General features: G+C 35.3%; 1 protein-coding gene across 4 annotated transcripts in view; it reads right to left on the bottom strand.

Annotated features, from left to right (window-relative positions):
- Positions 1-12,506, bottom strand: part of clstn1 (calsyntenin 1) — a 45,528-nt gene that overhangs the window by 6,980 nt on the left and 26,042 nt on the right. For 2 of the 4 annotated variants that reach the window (XM_082144877.1, XM_082144878.1), the window contains 13 exons: positions 11,699-11,907; positions 11,325-11,474; positions 10,247-10,432; positions 9,799-10,047; positions 8,059-8,180; positions 6,961-7,123; positions 6,016-6,066; positions 4,213-4,370; positions 3,200-3,348; positions 2,775-3,013; positions 1,699-1,869; positions 1,380-1,525; positions 410-545 (listed from right to left, as the gene is read on the bottom strand). In XM_082144877.1, the coding sequence (XP_082001003.1) occupies positions 410-545; positions 1,380-1,525; positions 1,699-1,869; positions 2,775-3,013; positions 3,200-3,348; positions 4,213-4,370; positions 6,016-6,066; positions 6,961-7,123; positions 8,059-8,180; positions 9,799-10,047; positions 10,247-10,432; positions 11,325-11,474; positions 11,699-11,907 (2,129 nt within the window). The remainder of the gene's footprint in view (positions 1-409; positions 546-1,379; positions 1,526-1,698; positions 1,870-2,774; positions 3,014-3,199; positions 3,349-4,212; positions 4,371-6,015; positions 6,067-6,960; positions 7,124-8,058; positions 8,181-9,798; positions 10,048-10,246; positions 10,433-11,324; positions 11,475-11,698; positions 11,908-12,506) is intronic. The other 2 variants (XM_082144879.1, XM_082144880.1) reach the window with 1 other exon arrangement.

Here is a 12,506-nt window from a genome sequence, read left to right as displayed (position 1 = left end):
AAGAGTGGAGGGACATTAGCATTAGGTATTTAGGGTGAAAAAAAAACAAAAACAAAAAAGGTTGTCTGAGGTGCCCCTCGCCGGCTGTCCAGATGTTGTAGACCGCACTCGTATATAATCCCTAAAAGCGCACCATTAAAAACGGGCTAAGTACACAGCGCCCCATAACCGCCCTACTTTTTAAATTTACTTTAAGCTGAGGAAACACTCGTGGAAAGAAACTGAATTCAGTTTTGAGCTTGACATTAAACAGATTATTCGTTTGATTACCAAATCTGGATTATCTTTAATGAGAGATTAGTGCAATAATCTAGGAGAGATACTGCGAGAGACGAGGCAGCCAATGAAACGTCTTTATCTCCAAGAGAAGCTGAACAGATTGATCAGAGGAGGGGAGGAGAAGGCATACCTGAGGCCTGATGCGTGTTCACCAGGTTGTGTCCAGACAGGTCCACTGAAGCGTGCTGTACTTGGTTGATGAACTGAGGTTGTACCATAGCATTGTTAGCATGATCCATTGGGTTTGCTGTATGGATCACGTTGACCTGATTACATAAAAGATTAAGACGGTCACATAACTGCCATCTGCACAGTACAGTACAATACAACTTGCTACAGAATAGGTCTTTGCAAATCCTTATTTGGCTTATTTTTATATAGCCTTATTCATAGCATTTTTGTATTTACAGTAACCTTAAAAAAGTAATCAATAATTTTTATGATTTACATATTTGTATATATATACACTTTTACTAGTTATTTAAAAAAATGTATATTAATTATATTTAATTCATTCAATATATACACTACCGTTCAAAAGTTTCGAGTCGGTACAATTTTTTAAATGTTTTTTTTAAAGAAGTCTCTTATGCTCGCCAGGGCTACATTTATTTGATAAAAACATACAGTAAAAACAAATATTTTGCCGAGTTTTGGCAACCTTTATTCCAGTCTACAGCGTCACTTCAGAAATCATTATTAGATGTTGATATGGTGCACAAGTAATATTTATTATTATTATCAATGTTGAAAAGCCTGTGCTTTTTTAATATTTTTGTGGAACCTGAATTCTTTTTCAATATTCTTTGATGAATAGTACGTTCAAAGGAAAAGCCTTTAGGCAATTTGAAATAGAAATCTTTTGTAACATTTTAATGTCTTTTGATCAAATTCAAACACACTTTTAATTCATCCATTTAATGCATCCAATACACATTTTTCATAAATGTTTTAATGTCTTTTTAAATTAAAATGTAAAAAATCTTTTGGTTGTGTGTGTGTGTGTGTGTGTGTGTGTGTGTGTGTGTGTGTGTGTGTGTGTCTTAGACATAACTGTAGGTACTGTAGTATTTTAGTATTTAGTGTGCGGTCAGCCATACCTCGACTTTAAATTCATTGCTGATGTAGCGGCCATTGAGTTCAGAGCAGACAAGTTTAAACTTCCTGTCAAACAGAGCTTCTGTGTGCCAGTTCCTGTAGCGGATCAGGTGCAGGACCTGTTCATAGTTCGCCATGGTGTTAACCCCTGTGGACAGAGTCAAACTTTAACCATATGTTGTTAAGATTACAGTATAGAAGCTTTTATTGACATTAGATCAGCCAGATACTGAATATAAACTACTGTGAACGAAACTCACAAATATAATCCATATAATGCAACTAAATAGCAGTTGTTTGTTGATGTAGATGGATGAGTACCTGTGATGACCATGCCCACGTTAGAAGAGCTCATCTCCAGAGTTCTCTGCTGGATTTGGGCCAGATCCACCTCTAAACTCTCATGATCTCCATTCAGATCATCTCCCACTACAGTCACCTCACACGTGTCCAAGTTATGCATGATCTCCTCAGATACCACCGTCTCTTGCACTGCCAAAAATAAAAAGCCATCCGTCAGTAAGTCAGATCAGAGCCTCTCCATTTGATTGAATTTAATCTTGGAAAGACTTGAATGTTCAGAATAAGTCCACCATGCAATTCTATGACAAATATTGATTAGGAGGAATAAAGTAACCAGTAAGAAATACTTACAATGCACTAAAATGTCAAATAAAAACACGAGCCAAGAGAAAACCTCTTAGACTGTCTTTTCCTAAAGCATAAGCTATACAGCTCATCCGAGAATCTGAATCAGTTCTCCAAGAAACAGTTTAACCATTTGCATTTCCATTTAATATGTTGTTCCAAGTCAGTATAACATTCTTTTTTTCCTTAGATCACTAATGTCATACAGGTTTGGAATATTATATGGGTGAACTGTCCCTGTAAGTAATTTCTCTTGCAGTCAATGGGGATTTTATGGTGCTTACTCTACAACTTTCTTTCTCTTTCATTATCCATTTCCCTTCTCTCCATACTTACAATGCACTAAATCTTAAAATAAAAATCAGGAGCTAAGAGGAAACATCTTAGACTTTCTTTTCCTAAAGCATAAGCTATACATTTTATCCCAGAATCCATTATATAGACTCATAGCAACATCAGTATGCCTAGCACTAATTTAAGCATTCACTTCCAAAATGTTACTCCAAGAAACACTTTATTCACTTTCCCATGTCCATTTAATCGTGTAATTGAAGCCCATTTTACTTGGCTTAGCTTAAATTTTAAGTTGAATTGTCCTTTCAAGTAATACCTCTTGCAATGAAGAAACTATTCCCGGTCAATCTGTTTTCTTATAGTTATCCTACAACTTTTGTTCTCCATTTTATGATCCACTTCCTCTCTCTCCAGCTTTCTCAGCAAAATATGTGAATCTCACATTCCCAGCATACCTGTGGGATCATCCTCGCCCTCGGCTTCGGTCTCAGCTTCCACCTCCACCTCGCGAGTGATGGTACTGACGATACGCAGCTCAGGGAAGAGCGTAACACCCTCCGTACTCTCAAATTCAGCTGCTCCACGGGCAAAGTGATCAATCCCACTGAGGCTGATCTTTGGCTCCTCTGGCTGGAGAACCATCACGTAGCCTTCAGAGTCAGGCACGGAGATGCACGTCTCCTCATTGAAGCATCTATAGAATGACCAAGTAGATCAATCATAATGCATTCACCATTATGACTGCACTAAAAGTATGACAAGATCACTTCTCCTTTATTATGAGATTTTCTGTTTTGTTAGTTATTTTGGAACAATAATGTTTCAAAGTGGGTGGGGCTAGCTAGTATGATGCAGCTGAATTGAAATAACGGAAACTAACTTGACAGTGGTGGTGACACGCAGATGGCGGATTCCTGGGGTGGGGAACTGCCGGGAGTTCAGGTACGAGATGTGTTGCATGACCTTCTCAAAGCTCTCAATGTCATCTCCCTCCAGGCTCAGAGAGGACTGGTTGGGGTTAAACTCCACCTAGAGAGGGACAGAGAAACATATATCCATCAGGGCACCAGTGCTGTCATTGTTAACTAAAATTAAAACTCTTAAAATTAATTTTCAGTCATTGAATATAAGTTGAAATAAAATTAAATATAAGATGGAAAATCTTAAGTTTAAGTACTAGAATTACTAAATCTAAAATAAAAATAAAAATAAACACAAACACACGCATATATGTATACATACATACACGTATATATATATACACACACACACATACATACCATACACTCATGTAAAGCGATATAAACTACATAACAAATCCCAAATCTCTTTGGTCGCAAAATGTTACTATTACTGACCAGCTCTTCATATAAATTTGGGTATATAACCATGTCCAACTTTATCCATATACATACAGTACACAACTATATAACGATATATATTATATAGCACATCTCAACTGCTTGATTGCTTGTATTGCCACAAAATGTAAATTATATTATCTAATCTGCTAAATGCAAATAAAAGGCATGAAGATATTAAGAAATTATAAACACAAATATCATGGTTTTCTGTAAAGCTGCTTTGAAACAATGTGTATTGTGAAAACATTATACAAATAAAATGGACTTGACAAAAATTAAATAAATTAAAATCTATATAGCAATAAAAAAAACACACAAAAAAAGAAAAAAGCACATAAAATGAATAAGCTAATTCAAAACAGTAATAAATGCTATAATAGTACATAAATAACATACTTAAATAACACTACAGAACACCCATGAGTCACTAGAGTAATTTCACAAAGATCATAAATGCGCAGTGTCATGATCATCAGACTCTTCAAACCTTTTCTTTGAATTGTGTTCTTCAAAGTTCACATCCACTCACCTTCACAGCAGAGGCCACTTCCTCTGGAAGCTGCACGTCAAGACCTTCCTTGCAGGTGTACAGGCAGTCAATAACCTTCTTGTTTTCCAGTTTGCCGGAGCGGATCATGAGTCCCGCCAGGTTGCCCCGGAAGTACTGAGTCATGCGGGCGCTGCCACCTATACAAACCCGGAGGGGGACAGAACCTGTTAGATACCAAACAAATGCTCTGCTAGACTCAAGCATGCTTGGTGTGCACAGGCCGTGTGACTGATGCTCATGCATGTTATGTGTTCTGTGCCGGTGCCCCCCAGTGTGTCACACAGGATGATGGATGACCTAATTTAGGCCTGTGGCCTCATGCAACTCTTGGTGGGAGAAAAAAAGGCAAATGAATGGGAATGAGCACAAAGAGGCACATCAAAAATGAGGCAACATGATTGAATAAATCTACACATATTTGCATATTTCTAAATGGTTTCGGCAGGGAATGTGTGTTTTGAACTACCTTCTTGTTATCAACATTTAAGGAATAGGTGACCCAAAAGAAAATTTAGTCATTGTGTTGTTCCAAATGCGGTATGCGATTATTATTTCCATGGAACATACAGGTAGAATTTATTGAAAAACCTTACGCTGCTACTTCTATAAATGACAGTTAATAGTGAGCACATCTGTTAAGCTCCAAAAAGACAAAAACTCATCATGAAAGTAACATTTCGTATTATCATCAATGTTGAAAAGTTGTTCTGCATCATTTTTAGTGGAAACAGTAAAAAAAAGAAATTCGGGATTCTTTAATGAATAGAAATTTCAAAAGAACAGCATTTATTTGGAATAAAGTTTTTTGGTTAAATTATGTCTTTGCTGTAAAGTATTAATTTCATTTAAAAAAAAACTTTAACTATAGTGTATATAAATCTTTTTTTATAATCAATTTTACAATAAATTAATAAAAAAATATATATTCATATTATAATATTATCTTCAAAGTTCACAATTAGCTCTCAATTCATATCCAAAATTCAAAATGCTGTGACGAGCTTAGTTACTACCCAACGCAATAACTAATAATGAAAATGCATTGTTTTTATTTAATTTAAATGAGCCACTTTTCCTAGTTAGAGCTTGACAGATGTTGTTGTATGCGTAACAATTATTTAAAATGTTACTTTTGTGTTCTACAAAATAAATATATATTTGTTTGATATACGTTTGAAACCACATTTTCAGTTTGAAACAACAGAATTTAAATTTTTGGGTGAACTGTCCCTTTAAGATGAAAATGACACTGTTATGTTTCTAGCTGCATATAATGTCCTCTTAGACTATGTCTGAAGGACACAGAGTAATGCTGTAAAGCAGAGGCAGCAAGGTCACACAGTGAGAAATGAGACACTGTCTGCTGCACTGATACCACTGGCATAAATAACACTGCAAACCGCAGCAAGGAATGCAGCCAAACCCTCTGGTTTATCATAAAACATGCAGATCCCTAAGGTCAGTCAGACTTGTTTTGCTTGTAATATATTGTGTGTCTGCTGTGTGTACTTCTCCAGATCTGCAGGCAAACTGAAATGAGATGGAGCTGGGTTGATGAATTAAGAAAACAAAATGAAGAACAAGACAGAGGCAGGGTTTATGACATGGCGTCTCTCGACTCAGTCGCATCATGCTACATATGTTATGCCGTTGCAGACTGAAGCTGTGCACATACGGTCCTCCCGCAGCCATATGTCACGCTGCAGAAGAACCGTATATGCACAGGCCGTTAATAGACGTGCGTATTGATACATTGGGGTGATCAGGAAAGACTTGGGCAACCTGTCAAAGGCTCTGAGAGTGTCTCAGTATCATTGTCATGTCCTGAGAGGTCTGTGGAGGCAAGACAGAAGAGCAGGGAAAGACCAGGGCTCAATATAGTCAAGGGAAAGAAAGTCACTTGATACATAATTATTGTCATGCATTAAAGACCCCATGAAATGGTTCGTATTCTCGAGTGCATTTTATTGTATTTTAGTATTTTAAAATAAATAAAATGTATGTTTTATATATATATATATATATATATATATATATATATATATATACACAGTATCTATGTTATAATGATTACTGTCCATTTTCCAGAAAGATAATTTTTTTTAAATAACTTAAGTATTATTATAATTATAATAAATATTTACTTAAATTGATTAAATGTCTTTTTTTTTTTTAAATCTACAATTTTACTACTAACAATTATTTTATTATGATGATTGAATAACAATAACAGCAACAATAACACTAATCATGGTTTAATAATAATAATTATTATTATCTTTATTATTAAATCATGATGATATTTGTTGTTATTAAATCATGATAATAATAATAAAAATTATTAATAAGAATAATGATTATTATCATAATAATAATTAAGTTACTATTATTAATATGAATAATAATATTAGTAGTATATAATATTGAATTCATATAATTAGCAGTATATAATATTAATACTACAATTATTGTTGTTATTATCAATTATTATTATTCAATAGAATTTGATTTTATTAAACAGCAACAAAACTCATCTAATTCAGGCATTTGTAAAAAGATTTTAAACTACATCTATGACTGGGGTTATAAAATAGGCAACTCTACAAATTGCAAAACTATTTACTAATATAAAGCTTGCTTACATTTCAACTGCAGCTGGCGACAAGTCTAAACCTAAGGTTACATCATTGTGTGTGGGGAGAATCAATAGATCATTAGCGAGTGTACCTTGCCAGCAGGCGCCGATGGTGAGCTGGGTTTCGATCTTGGAGGCATGCAGAGGGTAATCCTCCGTGACCAGGAAGGGCTCAAAGGTGGCACCATCCACAAACAAAATCACTGCTGGGAACTCGATGTTCAACACGTAGTGATGCCATTCTTTATCACACACCTGTGAGGAGACAGACTGGATCAGGGATTGATTGAACTACAGATTGCATCAGTGCAAGAGAATTCAGAAGAACTTGATATGGTTATTTACAATGAGAGAAGAAACCCTAAGTTGACCTTGCTAAAACCACAAACAGTTAGGATTTTTAGGCCTGGTTTCACAGACAGGGCTTAGATTGAGCCAGAATTAGGCCTTAGTTCAATTAGGGCATTTAAGTAGCTTTATTAATCTTGCCTTAGAAAAAAACATTATTGGTGTGCAAAACAATGGCAATGACATATTTTAAGATATATCAGTGCAAGTTGCTTTCAGTTTCAACAGCTCAAACATGCATTTTAGTCTGGGACTAGGTTTAAATCATTAAGGTTTTTAATGCTAAGGACCTTCAGTTATGATGATGCTCTAGCAAGGATATATTTTCCCTTTGTAAAATATAACTGGCCAGGTATATTTTCAAGTATAACGATGCACTTTTACTGAGTAAGAAAATTAAATATTACATTATACAATTATAATATATGTTATACCTCCCAAAAACAACTGAATTTGTCCTAAACTCTTTGAAACAAATCCTAATCTAAAGTATTCAACATTAAGTAGACAATCCTGAAAGCTATGAAATGTTGACAATGGTTGATAAAAGCTAAATCTTTTGGTGTAAAATGCATGCTTGTACATCTATATCCTCTGAGGTCAATACGACCTCTATTCAAATATGGAGGTTTATATTTAATTCTGTGTAAGCCAGAAGTTTTACTATTTTTATGCCACATGGACCATTTGGATAGAGAATTTTATGGAGCAACAGTTTTATTTAAGTATGTTTATGCCCTAATTTAACACATGAGCTGATCTAGAAGGCTAAACATAGCGTTTAGAAACACAAGGGCGTCTTTCAAAACTAAGTGCTTCTGAAAGGACTCAAGTTGACTCACTTGATCGAGTTTCCAGTGGAATTCAGCCGGTTTGTAGTTCTCAGACTCGGTGGGCTCCTGACGCAGCAGAAGCACAAGACGACAGTTGTGTACGTACAGCGAATAATGGTGCCTATTCATTTCTGCAGAAGACACATATAAAGGAATGAAAATCACACTTCTTTCAATGATAATTCATGTTAATATGCTTGTTTATCACATGACAGATTGCACGTTACAATATTTTGTGAGTTTCACACACAGACGTAAATGAAAGGATTTAATTGAACTGTGCTGCTCTGTACACGGATTGCTGCAGCCTCACTCTCCCAGCAAACAATAAAGCAACTTCCCATAAACGGGGGCATAACTGTGATGTAATCAGCCTTACATAAGTCCCAGCAGATGAGCTTTTTCTAGCGCAGGCAATTTTGCTTCAATGACCAGAGAGAGAGATCATAGCGTGAGATTCCCAATTCACACACCTACTACAAGCAACCCTCAAAAATGTTATGAGATGCCACTCTAGTGATATTCTATACTATAAGGACACTACCATAAAACCAATTGATATAATTACAGATTTCTGAATAGGATGGTTTTTTATTTTAGTTAATGCAATAAATAAATTTTAAAGGAAGGAAAACAAAATACATATGATTATTGTGTTCAGCAATTTGTGTGGATGATACTTGTGTAGATAATAATATGTGTGAACATAAATTACACCATATGGGGGGATTTCAAAATTGACTATTTCTTCGAATACCACACATAAAATGCCTGAAATTTTTTTTACAAATAAAAAATAATAAAAAAAATACAATATTTTTTTTATAATAAATGATAACAACAATAATAATAATAATAATAATAAACTATTACTACTAATAATAAAGAATGTTTAAAACAATAATAATAAAATCTAAAAGCCGCAAATAGAGCAGACTGCATAATTTTATCAGGTATAATGTCCAAATAATTCTTTACCCACCAGCGTTTTTTGAAAAAAGTTGCCAGCCACAGCCAGTATTTTTGATTATTTTCACAAAAGTTTCATGGCCCCCAGAATATTTTGTTCTATGAATATCTGAACATGCAATATGTCAAAAGAAAGAACAGACCTTCTGCTTTTAAACAAACAAACCAAAAAACTTTTTATTCTAGCTTTATGTATTCCTTTTTTTAATCAACATTTGAATATAGGCAAGCTTCATTAAAAAAAGCAACATTTTGAGCAAAAAATGTCTGGATCGGATTCAGAACGATGATCAAAACATAGATCGAGTCCATCAACACCCCCAAAGCTTCACAGTCCTATAGCTCGTCCTGGGTCGACATTTCATTCAATAACATTAAGCAGTTTTGATTTATATGCTGTTTAATATTGATGATCGTGTTATTTTACATATGCATCTGCTTACATGTGATATCACATGTTTCTGCTTCTTTTTCTCCTGTGTTTTGATCAGAAGATTCGGTACTCTTTCAGAAGATGCGTAATAGCGCCCCCTATCGTATAACAGTGAAACACGGAAAGCTGGAAATTTCAGTCAATGACGGGGAAGCGTTTTCTCACAAATGACGAAAATGTTTCGTCAATGGCGGGAAAAGAGTTAAATAAATGTGTTAACAGCTTTACTAACACAGTGAATTAATTGCATGCGTTAACATGATGATTTTGACAGGCCTACTGAAGATTAAAGCCATCATCACCCTCTCAGTCCTGTGAGGGTTTTTTTTCTGTGTGAATGTCATTACCGGTTTTGTCAGAGTTGCAGAGGATGGTCTCTTTCTCCCTGCTTCCAGGTCCATGTCTCATCCACACTGAGATGGTGAAGGGCTCCTTCAGGGTGGTGCTTACCACACCCTCCGGGACCTTGATGGCCTGGGTGCCGTTGAACTCAAACACCTGGTCGCTGTCGTGCCCGTTGTCAGTGGGCAAGCCTACGGTCCAGTTGGCAGAGGTGCTGGGAGCAGGAAGCAGCTCCACAGTGCCAGTGCTGGCACCTGGATAAACACATACAGTTACTCAGAGGATTCCTAATTATTGCTTGGTTATGGTTCAGCATGTGCCTATGGGATTATGCAGGTAATATGATTATGTAAATTAGTTTTAAACAGTTGCTTAACTCAAAATTCTATAAAGTAATAAGCACATTTAATGATCTTGATGTCAATGTAACTAAATAAGTATGTCTGGACTCACCGCAGAGCTTGTGTAAAGATTTTTCGGAGTAAGTGTCTCGGTCGCAGCCCTTGCCGATGTGATTAGTCTCCAGCATGATGCTGGCCTGAATGGAGGTGATTGGCTCCTCACAGGTTTCCAGGTGCATGCTGGGGAACAGGGCTAGACTTCCTGTGCCGGGCTCATATTCAATCCTTTTATTAAATCCTATCAGAATCGAACAGACGGAAAATGTGCCATTCAAAAAACAGACTCACAAAGAGTATTCGGTAACCCTTTGCAATAAGGCTGTACACGCTAAAATTAGTTAACACAAAACTAAAAATTTAAATAATATTTTGTACATATATTAAACAATTTTAACATTAAAATGTGTGTAAGTATACATTAGTTAATGCATTAATTAACATAAAACAACATCAAACAGCAACAAAAATACTTAACAATTATAGCATTTATTATTGTTGATTTATAACATTCCATATACTAGGGCTGTCAATTTAGACACTAATTTAACGTGATTAATAGGGCTATAAAACATAATAAATCCCATGGCCCGTACATTAATACCATTTTAAAAGAAATACATTTCTTACAACTTTTTAGCTTGAAACACCATCTTTGAATCATTGTGGGCTTTTCTCAACAAATACTGATAAAAAGCAATTATTTCTATTTTTCATATCATTTAGAATTAATTAAATAATTATTTTTAGTGATTGACAGCCCTAATATACACTTCTGTTCAAAAGTTTAAAGTGGTAGGATTATTTAATGTTTAGAAAGACGTTACGTTCATCAAAAGTACAGTAAAATGGTAAGATTGTCAAATATCATTACAATCTAAAATATCTTATATATTTTAATATATTTTGTAAAATGTAATTTATTCCTGTGATGCAAGGCTGAATTTTCAGCAGTCTTCAGTGTCACATGATCCTTCAGAAATCATTCAAATATGCTAATTTGGTGCTCAAGAAGCACAAAGTTGTGTCCTTGCATCTGCTCCAAAATTTAACTTCATAGCCGAGTTTTCTAGCTTTAAACAACAAAATACAGCTGTGTTTGAGGGACAAAAGATCCCAGAGATCTTTGATACCTTGCCAGCTTGGTTTGCAGGTGGGCTTGATGTTGATTTTGACAAGGACGTCTTCAGATGCCCGGTTTTTACCACAGTCGTACGCAGTCACAGTGAGTTTGTACATGCGGTCCTTGCTGTAGTTCAGCTTCTCTGTGTTCTTGATGTTGCCTGTTTATAAGGAAAAAAGTGACAAGCAATGACAAACCGAAATGATCACGCTTTAGTTCTGGGTATATCTCAAGGTGACAGTTGGCTGACATCAGATACTAAAATGCCTGCTTTGCACAAATCAATTTTTATAGGCACATGAATAACAATGACTTAGAAGTCAATATCACTGTAAGGTCTATAAGCTGAAGTTTTGGCAGGAGATTTGGACTGGCAGCACTTACCATCCTTGTCAATGGAAAAGGGCACATCGGGGGTGACAATTTCATAACTGCAGATCTGACTGAACTGGAAAGAGCAGTCAGCATCCACGGCCTCCACCTTCAGGATGCTGTCGTACTTCTTGCCCTCGATCACTGTGGTTTTGTAGGACTTCTCTTTGAACACTGGAGAGTACTCGTTTACGTCATTCACTCGGATGTGGACGGTAGCCCTGGGGGACATCAAAGCGTGATTAATAAACTAGAATCGGGACAAGAGGGAATAGGCACGACAGTGATGCAGCCAGGTCTTGTTTGTAAGCAGATGGACGATTCATTTAGGAATGTTCTGATGGGATGCAGTCATCCACAGTGTTGTAATTTCGCAAACATGATATCCCAAGAATGTGACATTTCAAATGGGGTCTCTGACTACTGAAAGCCAAAAAAAATTATAATAAAAAATAATGAAAAGCAAGATAAAATAAAACGCATGGGTCTAATGCATTCTAGGTAAGTGCTAGATCTAAAGACAAATAAATAAATAAACAGTTTCTAGCCTTTAATTAACTTTGGGGAAAAAATTAATTGTTAAATTTTTCAGTGTTGAATTTTATTAATATTAAGTTGTTGTTTATGGCAAATCTTGTAGGCAACTAATGTAAAAATGTAAAAAATGTATAATACAAAAAAACTTATGAAAATTCATTAATTATTTGTTCGTTTTCATGATGTGTAAAGCATACACTACCATTCAAAATTTGGAGTCGTTAATTCTATTTTTATTCTATTCTATATTCTATATATATATATATATATATATACTTTTATT

This window comes from Leuciscus leuciscus, assembly GCF_965113295.1.
Source record: "Leuciscus leuciscus genome assembly, chromosome: 18".
Taxonomy (NCBI): Eukaryota; Metazoa; Chordata; class Actinopteri; order Cypriniformes; family Leuciscidae; genus Leuciscus; species Leuciscus leuciscus.
The sequence above is the reverse complement of the archived record's forward strand: the minus strand, read 5'-3'. Positions and strand labels throughout refer to the sequence as shown.